The 21,586-nt window shown below is 42.3% G+C and overlaps 1 protein-coding gene across 1 annotated transcript in view; it reads right to left on the bottom strand.

The window, feature by feature from the left end:
• The window catches only part of myo15ab (myosin XVAb), a 37,669-nt gene extending 16,317 nt beyond the window's left edge, over window positions 1–21,352 (bottom strand). Inside the window, exons 1-39 of the mRNA XM_026302662.1 lie at window positions 18,872–21,352; window positions 16,391–18,622; window positions 16,148–16,267; window positions 15,692–16,009; window positions 15,258–15,455; window positions 14,789–15,030; window positions 14,134–14,527; window positions 13,816–13,898; window positions 13,189–13,252; window positions 12,965–13,074; window positions 12,463–12,537; window positions 12,118–12,208; window positions 11,972–11,977; window positions 11,758–11,861; window positions 11,178–11,241; window positions 10,810–10,923; window positions 9,361–9,522; window positions 8,835–8,948; window positions 8,652–8,710; window positions 8,219–8,342; window positions 8,105–8,113; window positions 8,018–8,026; window positions 6,821–6,952; window positions 6,160–6,285; window positions 5,688–5,765; window positions 5,208–5,359; window positions 4,464–4,509; window positions 4,231–4,355; window positions 3,588–3,705; window positions 3,314–3,489; window positions 2,879–2,963; window positions 2,736–2,768; window positions 2,535–2,616; window positions 2,254–2,384; window positions 2,068–2,163; window positions 1,662–1,790; window positions 1,450–1,556; window positions 1,087–1,265; window positions 142–214 (exon numbers count right to left, since the gene is read on the bottom strand). Of these exons, the coding sequence (XP_026158447.1) occupies window positions 142–214; window positions 1,087–1,265; window positions 1,450–1,556; window positions 1,662–1,790; window positions 2,068–2,163; window positions 2,254–2,384; window positions 2,535–2,616; window positions 2,736–2,768; window positions 2,879–2,963; window positions 3,314–3,489; window positions 3,588–3,705; window positions 4,231–4,355; window positions 4,464–4,509; window positions 5,208–5,359; window positions 5,688–5,765; window positions 6,160–6,285; window positions 6,821–6,952; window positions 8,018–8,026; window positions 8,105–8,113; window positions 8,219–8,342; window positions 8,652–8,710; window positions 8,835–8,948; window positions 9,361–9,522; window positions 10,810–10,923; window positions 11,178–11,241; window positions 11,758–11,861; window positions 11,972–11,977; window positions 12,118–12,208; window positions 12,463–12,537; window positions 12,965–13,074; window positions 13,189–13,252; window positions 13,816–13,898; window positions 14,134–14,527; window positions 14,789–15,030; window positions 15,258–15,455; window positions 15,692–16,009; window positions 16,148–16,267; window positions 16,391–18,622; window positions 18,872–21,352 (9,041 nt within the window). The remainder of the gene's footprint in view (window positions 1–141; window positions 215–1,086; window positions 1,266–1,449; window positions 1,557–1,661; window positions 1,791–2,067; window positions 2,164–2,253; window positions 2,385–2,534; window positions 2,617–2,735; window positions 2,769–2,878; window positions 2,964–3,313; window positions 3,490–3,587; window positions 3,706–4,230; window positions 4,356–4,463; window positions 4,510–5,207; window positions 5,360–5,687; window positions 5,766–6,159; window positions 6,286–6,820; window positions 6,953–8,017; window positions 8,027–8,104; window positions 8,114–8,218; window positions 8,343–8,651; window positions 8,711–8,834; window positions 8,949–9,360; window positions 9,523–10,809; window positions 10,924–11,177; window positions 11,242–11,757; window positions 11,862–11,971; window positions 11,978–12,117; window positions 12,209–12,462; window positions 12,538–12,964; window positions 13,075–13,188; window positions 13,253–13,815; window positions 13,899–14,133; window positions 14,528–14,788; window positions 15,031–15,257; window positions 15,456–15,691; window positions 16,010–16,147; window positions 16,268–16,390; window positions 18,623–18,871) is intronic.
• Window positions 21,353–21,586: the final 234 nt, after the last annotated feature.

Raw genomic sequence — 21,586 nt, forward strand, 5'->3', positions numbered from 1 at the left:
ACACACACACACAAAAATACAGTAGTGCACACAAACATGTTCACCACTAATAGGATCTAACAATCTTCCCTAAGCCTCACCAAGGTTTCTTTATAAACAGTTCTATGTGTTTAGTGCCCATGTTTTACAGGAAAATAATACCTGTGTTGTAAGATGTCTTTGGCCATTCCTTCTCCTGTCGTCCAGGAGTGTAGAGGACACAGGAAAGATACGCCTGAAGGAGAAAGGACACGTAAAAAACTGTTCTGGCATAAAGTACAATATAGTATAGCAGTATAGCACTTACTCAACAAAATGTACAACTGTGAAATTAAGTCGTCCTGTTTTTCCATCTTGTAATGCATTAAGAGCCATTTCAGCCCAGTTATGAAATATTTCACCTATATCACTAATAAAGTTGGCAGCACTGTCCCTGGTCTGTCTATGAAGATTTATACAGACACCAGCAGCAACAAACAGACACAAACATAGCCAGTGAACCAGAGCAAGTATCAGGTGTTGTCTAATCCTCAGTGGACCTGCCAGAGGCCAGAGGACAGATTAGCTGCATGAGAGGAGGAAATGAGAGAAAGATAACTCTTCTGTGCTGAAGAGCACATATATTTACTGGACTCAAAAAAACTTGGGGGTGAGGTTGGGTCAATAAGAGGCAACGTCAAAGGGAGTCAAAATAAATGGGTTTCAAATGAGTTTTAAAATTGGGATGCTTTTATCTGGCTGTAGATAGTGCTTTTCTAGGTTTATAATGCTATCTGCATATTAAAGCTTTCCACAGTGTTGCAGCCTGTGATTTAGACTGGTCATAACACAAATTTATTCATGGTAAATCTTTTAAGATAAATGCAATAAAACACTTTTACAGGGGAGAAGAAAAGTTACTCACATTCAGGTTGATTTCTATGTTAATTCACAACCTTGTTTATTTAACCACACAGTCTGTCAATAGTCCCCTAACATCTATTACATTAGTGATTCTGCAAGATAAGCCTGGCCTGAGATGTTTAAAATGGTGACTACAAATGCACATGGTGGTCCAAGGATTTCAGTCTGTACAAAAACACCTGTTTGACCACTGTGTGTTCTCACCATCGAAGCAGTGTATGTGCAGGACAGTGTGAGCTCTCTTGCGACTGGCAGTCCACTCCAGCAGACAGGGTGGGTAAGTCCGGACATACTCTGGGCCGACATTCAGCTGCCGCAGAGCCTGAATCAGACGATTCTGACACACAAAGTTGTAGCCGTCCGGCCCATAGTCAGAAACAAACCTAAAAAAACCCACAAAGAGATAAAAAACAGAAGTATTTGTTCAACAACAACTAAAAATATATGCAAAGGAGCATCACTGAATATAAAGACCAATACTGAAAAAATGTTAGTATTGTTTAATAACCATATTAGCTACATAGACTTGTATCAGCATATTTCATTGTCTGAGTGTGTGTTTCTTACTTCAGCAGATACTTGGCCAGCCTTTGAGAAGGAAGGAAGGAGGAGAGACAAGACGAGAGAAGGAGCCAACCACGCTCTGAATTCAAAATGTTAGGATTCCTCCACACCTGGAGGAGAAAACGAAAGCAAAGAGAAAGAACATTAGCTGAGATTATGTGCAATTACCTTGAAAAATTTCTAATTTTTGGCTATGAAAAGGAGCAGAGTCTCACCTGATTGGCTACCTGAACCAGAATCTCATCTCGGAGGCTGGGATTGGCAAGTCCTCTCTGGATGATGTAGTTCCCAAACAGATTCTCTTGAGCCCCATTCAGGTTGGGGTCACCCATGAACCTTAGGATCTGCAAAATCAAAACACATACTCTGACTTTAGAGCACAAATCACACCTTTAGAGGTTGTCAGGTTCTCCTAATGAGCCTTAGCGTTAGTGAGGCAGTTTTTCACATGTCACTTGTCACATTTCGGATACATTCAAAATTACTAAGTCTATATATTGGTGTACAAAACCACTGTACATGCATACAAAGTTTGGATAACTGATCTGAAAATGTTACCCCTTTCTTACTACATTTACATACTGAACATGAAATTTTAACTTAAGCTGCAGCAGCATGTACCAGGATGAAAACATTCAGAGCTCCTTGTTTTAGTTGCTCGTCCAGTCGAATGAGAGAACTCTCCAGGGGGGCGGTCAACATCCCAAACAATGGCTCCTACAACACATACACACAGGTTAATTTATTTTCATGCGTATATATTGTTTATGTATGTGTGTGTGTGTGTGTGTGTGTGTCTGTGTGTACCCTAAATATGGCCCGGATGTAGTGCGTCATGAGGTAGTTGTTGATATCTAAGGGCAGAGTCAGCTGGGGGTCAACCTGAACCGTTGGAGCCTGGACCACAGCTAAGCAGTCAGAATGCAGCTCTTCACCTCCTGTAAACACACACACATACACACACAAAGCAGACTGTGTGTCATCACAGAAATATGTTGCTAAATATTATTGAACCTACCCTTGAACTATTGATCCAACCCTCTATCTCTCTCTCTGTAAATACTGTATATGTGTGTGTGGGCACACACCTGAGGCTGCATGTAACAGGGCTGCCAGTTCAGCAGGGATAGGCAATGTTGTCACATTCACCACTTCTCTATTGAGGCGATCCTGCACACATTGCAAACACACCCAACAAAAACTCTTATATTACAATCTAATGCCACATCATACTTTTGCCAAAGTGTGCCCACCCCCCCCTCTTTCACCTTATTTCCTCCTCAACTCACCTCCTCTGCCTTCCTTGCAGGCTCCACCACTGTCTGACAGAAAGACAACAGTATCACACTTCACACATTTGTTGATTTTACACACAAACTGTAAATGTTCCAAAAAGTATCTCCCTTCACACAAACCCAAACACTGTGCATACCCTCATGTAACGCTGACGGTTAACAATGAGCAGCACGGCGGAGCGTAACCTGATGAAGTACTTCCTCCTCAGAGCAAACTTTTTTCTGCTCAAGAAAACCATTAACCATGAGTGATGCAGATAAACAGCACTAAGACAATAAGAGAGATGAGTTGAAGGAATTGACTTCAAGTGTGTTTGAATTTTTGTTCAAATAAACATTCAATAACTCAAAAAACCCCACAAACATTTAACCATAAAAAACGCAGGCACATTGAACTTGACTTTTCACTATAATATTAGTGACTGATGATCTTTTGGTGAAAACGTCAATGTCTATTTTTCTCTGTTTTTTTATATTACTTCAGAAAAACTGAGTAATCTCCCTCACTCTGGAGTACCTGTACCTGGAGGCACAAATATACACAAACAACTGATTCCTCAGGTGAACATTACCTGGCCAGGTAGCCTCTGTAGCGAGCTTGGAACAAGGTCAAACGTTGCCTAAACTTGATAAAGTTCTTTCGTACAAAAAACATGCGAGTGTATCTCTGCAGTGTCATGGCAGCGATGTTCAGCAGGCGGTCACGTTTTCCCTCCAACAGCTGATACAGCTCCTCTTTCAGGAAAATCTAAGACACACACACACACACATTAAAATAAATTCAATGCATTCATATTACATAAAATTCTTATCATTGTTTTAAGCGAGAGAGGTGAGAGAGCTGACCTTACTGACTCCCAGCTGATATGAGCCCTTCTTGACTGGACCAAGCTTGTGGAGCATCATGACACAGTTTTCTCCATCTGCAGGTGGAGGATCCTTCAGGCAGAGCAGGGCTTTGTACCTGTGTGTGCATACAATCCCACATACACATTTGAAGTGGCAGTCCATCTGTAATGTGTCCTGAATATGTGACAAGTTAAAGTCATAGGTCATTATTAGCTGTGAATGGAGACATCTACTGTGAGTCTACTGCGAGACTAACTAGGATTCTGTGTATTCTGAGTGTTGGCAGTTTAGCATTTGTTTAGATTTATTAGTTTCAATGTGAATGTGACAGTGGGAATATGGGCTCATTGGCAGGTCAGAGGTGCTGTGAGATCAATTGGTTTTGGCTGCTTTCCTACTGCAGGAGCTGGCAAGGGCCAGATGGCTTTCTCCGCTGGAAGAAATCGGCGTGTGAATGTATTCTTGCCAAAAAAAGCCAATAACTGAAATGATTTTGTCAAGGTAAAAGTTCTGAGAGTTTGGGACAGCAGAAACAATTCTTGTAAGGAAAGAGAACTGTACAGGATTCTGAAATACATTGTGCTATATGACAGATTACATACTCAATCAGGACTAATATGAAGATTTGTAAATAACCAACCTTGATAGGAAGCTGTGAAAGTGCAATCTGATTGGATAACCCTCCTTCCTAATGTAGATGGTCTCCATAATACCAGAGTAATGGAGCTGAGTGCTGACCAGCTCCATGTCAAACAATCCTGGCTCCTACACACATACACACAAATATACATACACAAATGCATGAGCTGCAGATCACACATTAATTAACTAACCACTGCAAACCTGCACACATCAAATGACTTGCAAATATACCTTGTGATGGTTTGGCTTGATGCATCGCACAAAATAAGGGTTACACCTGCCACAGATGAGAATGAAGTGAGGATAAAATGAACGACTGTATGACTAGATGAAGGCTTAGTCAAACTTTTCAACCGTAAGAAAACTAAACAACAAACTGGTTGAGCATAGCAGGGTTTCTGGTCCATGCTACATGAGAACTTTTTCAGACTGAAAAATTCTCCAGAAACTGCTGTTTTGATGTATTAGAGACATGACTGAGCTCAAAACAAGCAAATAAAAGTCACCTTCCCAAATTAAGTTGCTCCTACAAAAAGTGACTTTGCAGGTTTACAAGGTTACCAGAACTGATCGGGCACAAGGCCATAATACAAAATATGTAATTGATTCAGGCTGTAAAAGAAATCACTCCTTCTATCTTTCATTCCCTAGTGATCACCATAGAATACCCATTCTCTGTATCTTGCAGCAGCTCACAGTAAAGTTGAGACACCATAAATTTCAGTATGAGTCACCACAGACAGGTGCAGTGTCACATAAGTATAATTTAAATGTCTGTTATTTTAGGAGCAAAGCATAAAGTTGATGTGGGAATGTATGAGCTATAGTGCATAAATATCACTGAGGCACAAATGAGTTGGAGTGAGGCAATTATAGTACTGGTCTGTGCCAAATCAGGAACAGTTTCTCACACAGCCTTGCTATTTTCCACCGATGCTTGTCTTAAGGATTAAATGAGTGTTGTTTTACTCAGACCTCTCCATCTTCTCCAGCAGCTCCTGCAGACTGCTCTGGAACTTTGCGCTGACTGTGTTGGCCTGATAACGGCGAGCTGTGCTGCTGCGTCGCATATTAGACCGCTGCTGCGACACAGACTCTGAGTGCTTCAAGAAGAGGCTGGATACCATCTGTACACACAGACATACACAAACATAGAGGACAAAGAGGTTAGCCAAAGAGAGGTGAGTCACCCATGCTCATCTTATCGTATAATACTTGGATATCTGCTGCAGGTATATGTTGCATTAATACCACAGCATCTAAATCAACAGTAGAATCAAAAGAGAATTTAAGTATTTAGCATCAGGTAAGAAAAAACATATTTACTTATGTCAAAGCAATAATTATTAGGTTCTTTAAAAAGCAACAACATTCATAATATTTAATTGTAGTTAAAAAAAACAGTGTTTATGCTTCGTTTTACTCAAACAATAAAAAATGGTTAGCACATCTCACTCTGTTCTTGCTCTGGATGAAGAGGTCTAAAACATCCTGGCGGACCATGTCGAAGTTCTTATCCAAGAATTTGTAAACCTGCACCACAAATCATCAGACACATATTAGAACAAATTTCATACCAAGAACTTTCACTATAATCTTGTGTGGGCCATACGGTCTGCAAAATATCATCTGCATCTAGTTTTACTGGTTGTCTGCCAAAAAGTAATAACTAATAACTGGGTAAAAAGTGGACCTCCCAAATACTGGAGTTTTAGATATTAAGACAGTAGTAATAAAATATTCCCATTTGGTTCTCACGCTTTATTTTGTAACAGCTGCAAATGATGCACTACATGAAGAGAAAGAACAAAAAATGAAAGACAACAGAAAAGGAAGAATCAAGTGTTACAGTGTGTTTTCTGCAATAAAAACAAAGGCAGCCCCCAAAAAGAAGGACAATAAAAGATCCAGAAAGAAAGACATGTACCTGGTAGGTGACCTTCCCAGCGTAATGTTTCAAGGTGAACTCTGGCAGTGGCATCTTTGGCCTGGCATACAGCGGGTTGTTTCCATGGTGATAGTGGCACTTCTGAAGGAAGGTGTGGTCTGTTGCCTAGTGATGATTAGAGATGGTTAATGGTTGGTGATCCATGGAAACTGAGTTTCTACAGCACAAACACATGTTGCCTGTGTGTGTTCAGCAGGCTGCCTTGCACAGTAACACCGTGTTCATATTTCACTTTGAGCATCAGAGACACTCCATAATACGTTTATCTCAATAAGAGCTCAGTCAGCTCCTTACATTGCGAGCCCTGGGGAATAATGATAGCAGCAGGTAGGCAATTAACTGAGCATAGTTTTGTATTGATCAGAGCTGGCCACAGTACACTTCAGTCCTCTGAACAAATGGGAAATCCAATATGTGAGACATTCTTTAATACCCTTTGCTTTAATTAAATATTGCTTGTATCAATCAATCATCAATCTTATCATGTAACTTTGAATTCAGTTGCGTCTACATCAGCTCTGTGTATTCATAGATTTGATGGATTTAGCTCATCTTTGGAAATTAGTTAAATTACTATTTTAGCACTTGTTATCACTTTGGTAGTCTGGTGTGGCCTGAAATGTAACCTAACGTTCACTACCTGAGGGAAACTGCACTGGTCATCCAGTATGCGTAGTATCCCATGGGGCTTAGCAGCAATGAGGTCAAGACAGGCCTGGTTGTGGCTGAAGGGCTGCTGCTGCCACTCGATCTGCTCCCGCATGTACTCCTCCTACACAAACAGATTCATCAGGTTGATTGGTGTATATAAAACGCTGTTGGCTGCTTATACTTTGTTCACTGTGGTGCGAGATTTAATGACCTCATGGGTTCATGACAGCTTTTTTGAAGTGCATGAGAATCAGAAACAGTTTTTATAGGTGTTGGTCTCTGAACACATGTACTAACCCAACAACTGTCAATATGTTTTTCAGGTCAAAAGATCAAGACATTTTGGTTAAACCAGACTAAATGTGGCCAAGAAAGTTAAACTGACCTGATTTTTCAGTAGCATTTCAAACAGTGTGTACACTGTGCATGCAAACAAGAAACCAGGGTACTCAGTTGCACCAGATTACACAGAAGGTCTGCCAGCATGTTGCATAGTGTACACTGTAAAAACCTGCTTAGGTTTGTGTTTGCATACAGCATTTCAGGAATGCAATATCACCTCTACACCCAGCATTTTGTACCAATGCCTTAGTTATTTCATGTGCTATGATGCACTGCAGTTTTTTGTGTGTTTACATGTGATGGAACCCCTGGACAAACAGTTTAGTGATCAGCTGAGCTATGGGAATAGACCTATTTATGAACTTATGACAAGTTATAAAAGCTATTTTGAAAGTTTCAGTTTTAGTTGCACTTTGAAGAAAAATAATCTTGATTCCAAGGATGACTTGGTAGATGTAATGACCTTTCCTTTCATCTCACCGCTCTGCTGTCACAGTGATATTTTCTCTGGTATTAGTCATGCAGATGTGCATATTTAAAAAGCTGATTAGAAACCCTCTTACATACAGTAGATATACAGGACGGAATTATCAAGTTTCATTAATCTCCTATCTGGCTGACAGAAACTGAATTTTTTGTATGCATGGCATTTAAGTACTAACCTGGTTATTGCATGTAAACACACTCTACTCTACTTTTTAAATGTAAATTTCAATGTTTCCATATTTTTCATCACATTTATTTTGTTTTTAAATTAAATGTTTTCTTTTTTGATGTACATCACTGCATAAATCTTTACTGGAAATCAATATGTATGAAAATATGAACTTGTAGTTTCCCTGACCTGCTCCTCCTGGAAGATGACCCTGTTAAAGTAGAACTGCAAAGTTTCATTGGCGTAGTTGATGCATAGCTGCTCAAAGCTGTTCACCTGTAACTCCTGGATGGTGGAGTGAAGATATATAGGGGATTTGTGTAGGTTAGTAAACACAGGTCAGATCTAAGCATCGGTGCTGTAACATTATGAAATGTATCTCAGTGTGACCTCAAACCCATATATGTCCAATATGGAAATGGAGAGGGCTTCGTTGCGAGGGTAGACCCGTCCATTGATGCGCTCTGTCAGCCAACTAAACAGCAGCGAATACAGGATCTTGGCAACAGCATCTCTATGAGAAACACACAATAAGGTTTCTATGGAAACAGAAAACCCGGTTCCTATGGAAACAGAGGACATCTGAAAAATCTTTCCCCCAGCCCTGACGTCCTTTGTCCTCACATGCCTCTCTACCAAAGAGTGGAAGAGAATATCAAAGACTTCACTCCCTCTCAGTAGTTGCCTGATTTGACTTTAGCGAGGAGTCAAAGAAATAAGCACGTAAAAAGCCCGTCAGACAGCTTTTATTTCAGGCTTGTCCAAGCAGAAGTAGGTGTGCACTATTTAATTTAACAGATACTATCTTCAGACTTTTATTCACCTGGCATCCACAGCATTCTCCACTGTAAGCGGAGTGTAGATCTTCTCTCGAACTGTATCCTGAGGGAGGGAGGGGGTCAAACACATCTGTTATCTACCAACATCACTTTGATTTTTATTATGTAATTCATTATATCTGCAATATGCATGTGTGTGTGTGTGTGTGTGTGAAGTGTGTTCTCACTGTCAGTTTGAAGGTGACAGACTTCTGCAGGCTGTCAGGGGAGACCTGCAGCAGCTCAGCGACCACCCTGATCTCCTGCGCGCTCACCACAGACGCGAACCCCTGACCCTCAGCCTGCAGGGACACGTAAACACGGCCATAGACATACACATTTATTATAATTCAAATTACCTTCATCATTATTACCATCATCTATCAACATCATCATTATCATTCAGCCGTGAAAGTACATGCATTTGTGCAGCCTATTTGATAGTGTGTGTGTGTACTTGTATGGCGTGTAGTGTGAGGACCAGTTGAGCTGTATAGCATAGGAGTGAGGACCTTTTGGAACAGTCATCACTTCCTCACACTCCTTCAAAAGGCTGTTTGAAGGTTATGTAAGAACATTTAGGGTTAAGCATTTGTAATAGCTAAGGTTAAGGGTGAGGAGCTAAGGATTGCATTGTTTCAATGAGCCTGCTCTCAAAGATAGCAGTACAAATGTGTGTGTGCATGCATGCATGTGCATGTGAGACAGAGAGACCTGGTGTGGCTGAAAGTAGACGTTCCCTAGATGAAGGACAGAGGACAGCAATCTGTAGATGCCGCTTTGCTCCTCTGGGGTGAAGTGCAGGATGTCCATGGCACTCAGCAGACGCCTGAAGTCCTCTCCGTCATCCTTCCCTTCTATGGTACAGTCCCCTCCCTGCACTCAAGTACACACACACAGGCACTGTTATCAGCAACAACATACTTACCCTCACCCTGTTTAATCACACCGCTAATTAAAGAGCAACTTATCAGCAAGTGAATGTCTTGCTGTTCACGCCCTCCGGGGGTTTAAAGCCTCACCTTGCTCCAGTGATGTAGAAGTGAACTTAAAGATGTGTCAGTAATCTGTCATATAATCTGTCTAATTACATTAGATGACTTCAATTGATGTATTATTAGAATACTTGAATAATATTACAAAGCTTCCTGTTTTTGACTGAAGCTAAGACAGAATATATCCTGTTCTGGGTATGAGGGGAGACATTACATTAGGACACTCGCCATGGTCCAAAAACGGGGTGTGTTATTTGACAAAGATTTCTGATTTGACAAACAGATAAGTGTTGTTATGAAGAGTAGCTTTTTTAACATCTGGTTGTGAAACATTAAACCGTTCCTCACACCTATTCATTAAAAAAAAGCAATTCATGCCTGGCTTGATTACTGTAATGCACTTTATATTGGAATTACTCAATCATCAGTTTATTATTGCTCAGAATGCAGCTGCATGTCTATTAACTGATACCCTTAAGCATGCACCTATTACACTGGGTCTCTGGTCTCTGCACTGGCTTCCAGTATCTTTCAGGATTGATTTTAAAGTGTTGTTTGTTGTTAAATCTCTTTATGGGCTGCCCCCCTTGTTGTTTGTCAGAACTGTTGTTCTTTAGTGCCCCAAAAGAGCAGTTAGGCCTAGTGGACAGGTTCTTCTTGATATTACCAGGTCTAGATCCAAGTTCTCATGTGACTGAGCCTTTTCCATTGTGGAGCCAAAACTATAGAACTCTCTTGCACTGGAGGTTGGCTCTGTTGGGGAACATACTCTAAATCTAAATTCTGTCTTGTTTCAAGGGCCATTATCCAAAAAGACTAGACTGCTGTAGAGCATACAAAAATCATGACATCAATTATTAAACTCTCCTTGGAGATACATGCAATAACAGGTTATATATCGATTTCAGAACTAAAAACAGCAAAGTACATTTTTCAGTCAGTACATCTCAAATGCAGGGAATCCAGACTGCCAAGGTTCCTCACTCTGTATTTGGGTAACACAACAAGTTTTATGTTTGTTTCATTAATCACCTGTAGAATAAATGTCACATTTTCAAAAAATTGACATCTCATTTGTTACTGAGACTACAAAATTGATTACAGTGACCACTCCTTATCTGTGCTGTGTATGTGGGTGTGTCTGAGGGAGAGAGCTTTGTGGGAGCACCTGATTCAGATAATAGTAAGTCTCAGCTTCCTGCAGGTACAGCGAGTGCTTCTCATGAGGGGGAAGACCTGCCAACATCTCATAGAAGATGTGGTAGTTCCTCTCCGATTTGGCCTGTGGAGGAACACACACCCACAAAAATAACATTAAAAAACCATGCAGCACACAATTAGAAATTAGAAATGACCAAATAAACAGATACAATGGATGGATGAATGACGGCTCAACAGACTGGGCTAGGTGGGGGCAGTTTGTGTGCAACACGTTTGCTGTCTGCCTCTACAATCTTCTCTTCCTCACAGTGAGTCATTTGTAAGAAAACTCCACCTGACCTGCTGTATGTGTGTGTATGTGTGCGCCTTTCTCACCTGAAAGACAATGCGGGACTTCTCCAACAAGTACTGAGACGTTATGGCACCACTGATTACACCCCTGGTAAACACACACACACACACACACACACACACACACACACACACACACACAGTCCGTTTTAAGGAACAGATCATGCATGCCTAATGTGCACAGACACATCTACAGCTAAAATCAGCTGTAAACCTGCATTAGTAAAAAGTAAAAATCCATTTCCAGTTTTACAGATTTCCTTGAATAAAACAATTTTTTTCTCCAAATATGCCATTGGCTGAATTCATGTATATTTTTTATTTTAATAGTTCTACTGAGCTCCAGTATAAGCATTGCCAAGAGGAGGAAACTCCTCCTCAAAACACACCAGAAATTAGTGCAATATATAAAAAAGTTCTTAGAAACAACAACTTTGGTCATTATAACCTTCTTCAGGCATACTCCACTATATGATTCTGAGGCTCTAAATTATTTGGCGTATTCTCTTATTGATGATTTACCTTTCTGGCATACATCCCTGAAAATGCACAACTGCCACTGACTGCTTTCTTTAATACATTCTCTGGACCTGTAATTACTTACGCCTCCATGTAGAGCTGTGTGTATTTGCCAAAGCGTGAAGAGTTATCATTGCGCACTGTTTTGGCATTCCCAAAAGACTCCAACAGGGGCATGGCCTCTAGGATCTGATCAATCAACACAGATAGAAGTGTTACTAATGACCTTAGTAGGGTTACTGCCTTTAATAGGGATGATCTTAGTAATGAGAACAAAAACAACAGCACAACCAATTTACCTCTATCTGATGAGATAAGGTAGAGAAGAAAGGAGACAAAAAATAAAAGCAATACCAATGTTAGCTTAAAGATCCAGAGTGTTGACTGTACTTTTTGTATTTGCATGTATGTTTACCAACAGATACATAATACAGTGTATATCTACCTGCTGTGTGATGTTGCGTTTGTGGTGTATGGCTGTCAGGTAACGAAGGATCAGTTTTGTAGCTTCAGTCTTTCCCGACCCACTTTCTCCACTGTACAAAAACGAAAACATTAACAGTTAACCTGAGCCGTGTACAGCACGTTTACTTGTCTCTCTTAAATAAAATGTTACACATTACGGAGGAAAATGTTAAAACAGTCAAACAGCATTTCATTACTTAAAAATCAGCTTTGAGTTTTAGAGCTTTGAGCAGATGCTGCTTGTTGAAATGAACAGAACAGAACAAATTCAATGTCTTGAACAGCCAAAGTGAAAAATGATTGTAACAGTAAAAACATTTCATACCTGATTACAACACATTGGTCCTTTTTGGCATCCATCATGGTGGTATATGAGAGATTCGCAATGGCAAAGAGATGACTACAATACAACAAAACAATTCAGTGAACAAAGGCTCACTAGTAATTTGTATATGTGTGTTTGTGTGTGTGTCTGTGTGTAGATGTGATGTCATAGTGAAATCTATGACCAAACTCTCCCTTGGAAACCAACCAACTCTGGTGTAATAGGAGCTTCTTACTAACACCTGAGAGTCTTGACATTTACACCACTATTTATTACCAGACAGTATTTCAGAGCACAGCTTACAACACATGTATACAGATGTCAAAGGTTTCAGTTAAGGTTTAGAGGTTTTGTTTTATATTCTATTCAAAACTAGAAATCCACTACACCCAGGCTGGATGTTTTAATTATAGAAAAAGTTAGATCATTACTGTTGGAGGTAAGTTTGGGTGGCTAACAGGTCTAACGCACACACGCACGCACACACACTCCCAGGTCTTACGGAGGGTTGTCACTCAGGTTGCGGCCTTCATACTGAAGCACCATGTCTGTGCCGTAAATGTTGAGCAGTTTGTAGGGATTCACAGACACGAGGATGCTGCCTATGTAGGTCTGTGTGTAAAGACAGAAATGAGAAAGAGTGGCTATAGATGAGAGTGACATTGAATGAAAGGAGTGATTTCATCTGCATATTAGTAATTAGCCAAAGGTGAACATTAGGCATACATAGACAAGTTCCTGGTCGTAGCGCTTCTTCAAGTTCATCAGAACTGTAGTCTCATTCAGCTCACTGAAATTAAACACAAATGTGTGCAGAGCACATATTGTCACAGTAGAACAGGGTTTACACACTTTCACAGTGATTTCTAATAACTTTTCAGTGACATTCAAGAGTCTTCGCTGGGAAAACTGGGAAAATGAAGTGATGTCAAAGTTTGTAAAATGTTTTTTACTTAGGTGCACATCAGGAAATGATTGTGGAATAACAATTTCTTTCAAACCGCTGTTTAAATAACACAAATATTTAATATCAGGATGTGATGATCATTCAACAGAGCTACTTTGGTATTGCATGTTAATAAACTACTTCCTGTGCACCTTCCTGTGCTTAACTTACTTAATGCTAGGGATTTCTCTGTGAGCTCCACAAATGTTCAAGGATTGCAGGCACACACACACACACACACACATACACGCACGCACGCACGCACACACACACACACACACACACACACACTTGCAGAAACTGAATGCTTGTGCTCGGATGCTCTATATTGGAGCAATGAAATGCTGGTAAGTGTGTGACGAGCTAACTAGCTGTGAGGCTGTTTGTTATTACTGGATTGTGCTTACGGCAGCTGTGTCATGTCCTCCATTCCCTCTGCCCAACGTTTTACCCTGTGGCCTGTTGTGGGCATGCTCAGGATAGAGTAGATCTGGATACACACAAATAATGGTATGCAATTAGTCCAGTACTGTCATGGAACAAGCTTGAGGGTTTTTCTCATTGTTTAATGCAGAGCTGATATAAATATATATATGTATTCACAATATGTTTGCAAAGTCTACAGGAAAATGTTTTACTGGGAAATCCAGCTTCTGTGTTGACAACTTTAAAGCTGTAACTTACATAAAGCTGTATTCTAGTCCTGAATTTATAAATTGAACTACCTTGTCATACCAGCTTTGACCAGGGACTCTGTCTCTGTCAGGAGTCCAGTCAAAATACTGAGGCTCTCCGTCCACAACTCGAGGTGTGAGTGAATATCCTTCTAACATTCCTTCTTCTCTGTACATGGACCACTTTGACAGATTCTGAACCGTTCCATGTGGTAAAACCTTTTCAGCTGCCCAAACATCCTCTCCTCCTTCCCCTCCTCCTCGGACATTACTGGCCCAGTGGCCTGAACGGGGTCCATAGGGAGGAACCACAGCATAGCAATTATCCTCCCCCTGCAGGCCGGTTGGCACCCTGTATGAGGCATAGCGAAGCTCCTGATTTTGAATGGCATCAGACAGGCTTGGGTTGTGGAACCGACGTGTCAGAAGAGAACCATCTGGGAGTCTGTGGGCCAAGTAAAGCATTGTGATATAAGCGACAATCCATGTGGCCATGTCAAAGGTGGATATTAATATGTCATTGGTCTTACTGGCCCGTGATAGAAAGAGAGTATGATTTATTAGAGTTTTGATTTATGTCTCCACTGCTAAAAGGTTAATACTTAGGTTGCAGCTTGATTTCTTAACAGGTAACTCTGTGCAGCACCTGGAAAAGCCAATGAGGTCATTCTCTGTCCTAGTTTATACTAATGGTGCAGTTCCCTACCTGAAACTGGCACCATGGAGATCATCTTTCCGCAGTGCAGAAGTGAGGTTGGGAGGGGTGGGTTTGGGTGCACCTGACAGTACCGAATTTTCTGACAGATGAAAGAGACCAGTCGAACGTAGTGCCTGGTTTTGCCTCAAAGCAGCGCCAAGATTTGGAGTGGAGGGCTTCTGACCAGGGATAATTAGAGAACCATCAGGGAGGTGGTATGATGCATTACGAAGGTAGTCATTCATAAGAGCCTGAAGGTGGCACAAGAAAGACACCAGATTATTCATGGTTAAAATCTAATTTTCAAATCAAAACTTGTGCAAAAATTTGTAATCAATGCATCATTCTGGCTCTAGTGGCAAAAATGCTTGACTTCCAAGTAATGACAGGGAGTGGGATAGTGGGAAAACAACAATAAAAGACTAAAAAAGAATAAAAGCAACACATTTAACATAAGATACATTTAACAGGTACACACTTTAGAAAGGTTAGGGGAAACTGGTTTCCGTGGGTCAATGATGATGGTTCCATCAGGCAGGGTGTAGGACACACCCTTTAGATAAGGGTTCTGCAGAGCAGCTACCAGGGACGGACTCTTTGATTTTCTTGGGTCCACTATAATAGTTCCATCTCGTAGGGTGTATGAAGCTCCTTTTAAGGCAGCGTTATTGAGTGCCTAAGAATTACAACAGCCATTTTCAGTAAAGGTAAGCATGAGAAATCAAACCAGTGCAAATGCAATAAAGCAGCATGTTAGTTTGTTTAATTTTCAGTTTATGGATGCAAAATAAGGGCAACATCATACATTTGTGAAAACCATTTCAAATTCCTGCACCCCGTCTGCAAAAACGTACTATATGAATGAGGAGATATTAATAGACAGGCAAATTAGCGTCTGTATCCATAACTAACCTTAGCCAAGTTTGGCGATACTGGTGTATTCGGGTCCTGGACCCCTTCTGGTAGTGTGAAGGAAGCATTCCGCAGGGCTGAGTTTTGAAGGGCATTGGACAGGTTTGGAGAGACTGGTTTCCGTGGATCAATGATGATAGTACCATCTGGCAGGGTGTAAGATGCATTTTTCAGGTAAGGGTTCTGAAGTGCTGCTGCCAGGTTTGGGGACTTCTGTTTGTTGGGGTCAATCACGATGGTACCATCAGGGAGAGTGTAGGAGGCTTCCCGTAGAGCTGGGTTGTTCAGGGCCTTAGCCAGGTTTGGACAAATGGGTTGCTTTATAAGCAGAGGCATAAAAAGTATTACCATCTTTAACCAGCCAATACAACATGACAGGCAGAGGAAAGAGAAGACAATAAAAGACAAATAGTGTCTTTTGTAATAAATATTCAATGATCAAGAGTCATGAGTTACTTGCTGTCTAGGGTCTATTATTGTGCCATCAGGGAGAGTATATGAAGCAGCCCTGAGATCCTGGTTTTGAAGTGCTCTAGAAAGGTTAGGAGACATGGGCTTCTGAGGCATACGTGGGTCCTGTGTGAGTGGGGAGCAATACAGAAAACTACAACTATAACAATAATTTGTTATTATATTGTATGAAGATAAACACACATCTCTGGCTGTATTTCTATTTTTAAAAGTTCCTTTTATACCTACCCTGATAATTGATCCATCAGGCAAGCTGTACGAGGCTCCACGGACTTGCTGGTTTTGCAAGGCATGACCAAGCATTGGGGAGGAACGCGGATCTGTATATGTTGACACCAAAGTCCCATCTGGCAACCGGTATGATGCCCGCATCAACTGTGGGTTTTGCAGGGCACTTCCTAACATTGGTGAAGAGGGTGGTGGGGGCCCATATAGGGACCGCCTGAGATGCACAGGTGCCTGATAAGATGTGTTGCGGAGGTTTGGATTCTGTTGTAATGCACTGTGGAGCTGAGGTCCAGCTGGTGCGTAAGGGTTACGACGTCGCATCATAGGAGATCTTAAAGATGAGACGTACTGCAAATCAGATCGGTTCTGCAGGGCATCATGCAGCAGTGGTGCTGGCCCAGGCTCAGATATATAATCATATGGGGTAACAACAGTTGGTCCATATGGTGAACGAAATTGTGGAGTCTGGTAAGAAGTCACACCTCTTAGTGCCTGACCATGTCTCATGGCTCCAGAGAGCATTGGAGATGAAGGTACAGAATGGGCATATGGGGACTGAGGCCTCTGAAGAGAAGACATATAGGATGCTCCTTTCACTGCCTGGTTTTGCAGAGCCTCTGACAGCACTGGGGATGAAGGAGGCATGGTCTGTTCATAATGTGACACTGGTCTTTGTAAAGGCGAAATATAGGATGCATCTCTGATAGTTTGATTCTGCAGAGCCCCAGACAGCATGGGAGATGAAGGGGCCACAGGCTGCTCATAAGGTGACATTGGTCTTTGCAATGAGGAAACAGGGGAGGTATCCTGAATGGACTGGTTTTGCAGTGTGCCAGAAAGCATAGGGGATGAGGGAACATATGGTTCTGAATAATCTGCTGTCATCTCATGCATGCCTACTACATCAACTGCTTCTTGGCCAAAGGTGGAAGAGAAAGATGCATGTTGAATAGCCTGGTTCTGAAAAGAACTGGATAATGTGGGAGTTGAGGGGGAAACAAACTGATTAGTATAAGGATCAGCATAGGGACTATAGACAGTTCTGGGTGCATGAGTGGGTGGACGAACAGCTTGAGGAGACAGGAGGGGTGAGGACTGACGAGAAAGTCGAGGAGAGAGGCGTGGGGATGCAGGATGTGACATGTGTTTAAGGGAGGGCTGTGGAGAGGCAGGTGGCATCCTTCTCATAGATTGCTGAGAAATAAGGGGGCGTCCTCGAGCTATGGGACGAGAAGTAAATTGGCCAGATTCTCTCCCCCCCAGGGGAGCACGGTGGACCATGTGAGGGGAGTGGAAAGGGGAGGAATGGAGAGAGGAGTCTACTGTGAGGACTGAAGACCTATTGCTTCTTATGGAGGAAGCACGGAATGGGCGCACATTCTGGGTGGGTGGTGGCACTGGACGCCCTCGAAGACCCATTGGTGAGGGTCTAACAGTACCTAAAGGAACATTTCCCCCCATCCTAGGCCTGGCTAGTGGAGTGGGGTCCCTGAGCAGCCGAGTTGAGCGACGAGAGAGGGTAGGAGATGATGCAGGCCGGTGCCCTGCAGGGGATAAACTGCGATGAGATGAGGAGGGAGATGGCCTTCTACTGAGCTGTGGAGAGAGAGGAGGAGATACAGGACCAGGGGAGAGAGGAGTAGAGGGGGATCCACGCATATTTCTGCCTCCAAATGGGCTGTGAGTTGGAATGGGTGAAGGAGGGGGACTTCGCCTTCTCATGGAAGCATGTGGTGAGGAAGGTGGAGAACGCTGCCTTACTGATGCGCTTGGTGATGGTGGAGGACTTTGTCGGATCCTTGAAATATGGGGAGAGTGCATGCCTGAGGGTTTGTGGGCAAGGGGAGATGGTGATCTCTGAGGTTGCATTCTACGACGGGCAAGGGGGGACACAACTGGGGAGGAAGGAGGAGAGCGACGTCTCGACAAAACAGAGGGGGATCTTTGAGCATCAATGAACCCACTCCGCATAGATGATTGTGGGGAGGGGCTTCGTCTCTGTGGAAGCATAGGAGATGGTACTGTGGAAGCCACTGCAGAAGAACGCCGCTGCATCTGTGGGGAGGACATGATGACAGAGCGGCGGGATGGAGTTGGAGAGGGTTGCAGGCGCCTCCCAGGAACAGTGGACATACCTGCCTGCTTAATAATCATGGCAGTTGGAGTGGGGACTGAAGGGGGGCCATAAACCTGTTGCTGTGGGATCGTCATTGGATCTGTCATCATATGCTGCTGGAAAACACAATAATATGTTTTATTGTTTCAACACGGCAAATCTGCAAAATAGCCACAAAAATACCTCTTTAATTATATTAATGTTTTTAAATCAGTTCAGTACATCTATAACTCATTGTCTTTTTACATTACACCACTGGAAAGCTAACAATGTGGCAGAACATTTTCTTAACTGTTAAAGATGCCTTGACTTTCCTTGTGCACTATGGTTAAATAGAATCAGTGATAAAACAGAGCTAGAATTACCTGTGGTAGCATCATGTGTTGTGGCATCATCTGTTCTTGTGGTGGCATCATTGGTTCTGATATCATCTGCTGCTGTGATGAGATAATTTGCTGGGACATCATCTGTTGCTGTGGTAACATCATTTGTTGCTGTGGTAACATCATTTGTTGCTGTGGTGACATAATCTGTGGTGGCCTCATTTGCGGTGACATAGTGTGTTCTTGTAACATTAGCTGCTGCTGTGGTAACATCATGTGTTGTGGTGACATCATATGTTGTTGTGGTGACATATGTTGCTGGGGTGTCATTATCTGTTGCTGTGTTGACATCATCTGTTGTGGTGGCATCTGTTGCTGTGGCGACACCAAATGTTGATGTGGGGACATTTGCGGGGCCATCATCATTTGATGTAATGATGTCATGTCACCAGGCTCACCTGGTGCAAGGGGAATCTGGTCTTCATATTGGATTTCTGACATGTTTTCAAATTCTGGATCAGGGGGCAAAGAAGGTGGCGGGGGCAGGGGCACATCTAGGCGCTCTTTCCCAAACAGGCGCACTTGAGGTCTAGGAACTCTAAATGTTATTTCCCCTCCTTGAACTCCACCATCAGCATCCCCATATTGACCCAACTGGTCTGCATACTGGTCACCATACAGTCCCTGATCCATCTGTTGCCCTCCAAATCCAAAGACCTGTTGGCCTCCTGTCAATCCAATGGCCTGCTGGGAGCTGTAGGCTTTGTAAGGCATGCCAGTATCGCTATAGCTAAGTTGATAGTCTGGTGGAAGTCCCCCTTGCATTCCCATATTTGCTACATAAGGGTCCTCATAATAACCTGCCTGTCCAATGACATAAACCCCTTCTCCATCACCATAGTGAACCCCTTGACCATTTTCATCATAATAACCCTGGGCCTGAGGGTCAAGGAATCCATCTACCTCTCCTCCATAAATATGGCCCTCACCCATTAGTGAATAATAGTCCAGACCCTCATCACCATACATTGCCACTGCATGCTGTTGGTCATAACCATAATACTCAGCTTCCTGGTTGTTATAGTAGCCTTGGGCAGAATAATGAGGGTTATAGTAGTCCCCCATGGCCTCATCGTAAAGACCACCTTCATAATATCCAGCATTTGGATTATACAGTGCTTCTTGGTCACAGTAACCCAAATCTTGATAATCTGCATCCCCTGCTCCAATGTCATAGTAACCAGCTGCCTCGTCACCATAATCACCATAATCACCATCATAGCCTCCATAGCCTTTCTGGTGAACTAAACGTCCACCATATTCATAATCCTCATCTCCATGGTCATAACCATTGTTATAGTACCCATGGAGATGACGTCTGGAGTTGGCATGCCGACTGTGTGCCCTACGCCCCCCCCAACCACCATGTCCTGAATTTCTTTGTATTTTAGTTGAAAGAAAACGTTTCGTCAGCCAGTTAGTTGCAGCTGCAACCTTACCCAGCAATAAACTTCTGATCTTGAATCCATCAGAAGGCCCGTCGCCAGCCTTTTTTCTAAATAAACCTTTGAAGAAGCCCCCCTTCTTCTCATTTGAGTCTTTTCCTCCTCCCAGACGAAGCAGTAAATAAGTTGGCTTATTCCCACCATTTGCTGCTGCTTTCTCTTTGGCCTCTTTTTCTTTTTTCCTCTTTTTGCTGATCTTAAACCTCATCATGAATCGGGAAGTGTTCTTCAGAATTGACTTGCGGCGTTTCTTTTTATCAAGTTTGTTCTTCCTCTTTTTCAACCCGAGGAACAAACGTGATGCACCTTTCAGCTTCTTCCTGCTGTTCCTGCGCCTCTTGAAGCCAGAAAACTTCAGGAACATCCTGGACATGTTCTTTAGACCTTTCTTTGGGATTTCCCTTATTGGAACCTGCGGAGGTTCCTCTTTCTTTTTGCCTTTTTTCTTCTTTGCATCAGCATCAGATTTCACTCCTTTATGATGGCGGGCATCTTTAGATTTCTTTTTGGATTTGCCATAATCCTCTTCATCCTCATCATCCTCTTCTTCATCTTCATCCTCATCTTCATACTCTTCTGAGTCTTCCCAATGTCTAGACTTCCCCCCTTTTTTTCCCTTGGCCCCTTTGCCTCCTAACCCCTTTCTTGTCCTGTCATCTTCTGAGTCTTCGTCATCCTCATCCTCTTCACTTAACTCTTCATCTTCTTCCTCATCACTCAAGAGCTCCTCCTCTTCCTCCTCGGATTCCACTTTCTTACCCTTCCCTTTGTCTTTTCCTTTTTTTCCATCATCTTTCCCCTTAGGTGGCTCAACTTTTCCCTTCTTCCCCCCTTTCTTATCATCTTTCCCTGCTTTCTTATCATCCTTTCCACCTTTCTTATCATCTTTGATGGAATTCTTCTCATCTTTTCCTCCCTTTTTGTCATCCTTCCTCTTTTTATCGTCCTCTTTCTTTTTTTCTGGCTCTGACTTTCCACCCTTCTTTGCATCCTTCTTAGGGTCTTTCTTGCCAGGCATTTTGACAAGTGGCTAGAGCCACACCATGCCCTCCTTTAGGATGCAGTACTGTAAACACACAAATGTTATAGGCACAGTGTATCGAATGCAATAATGTAGGAGTATTTTAAATTTAATATGAAGAATATTATGTAATGATGTAATATACAGAGAAAATATAGTAAGTCTGACCTTTAAATGATTCCTAGATTTAGATGTACCTGGTTGAATTTGTGAGAGCACTATATGCAGGTT

Source organism: Mastacembelus armatus, chromosome 1 (assembly GCF_900324485.2).
Source record: "Mastacembelus armatus chromosome 1, fMasArm1.2, whole genome shotgun sequence".
Lineage (NCBI taxonomy): Eukaryota > Metazoa > Chordata > Actinopteri > Synbranchiformes > Mastacembelidae > Mastacembelus > Mastacembelus armatus.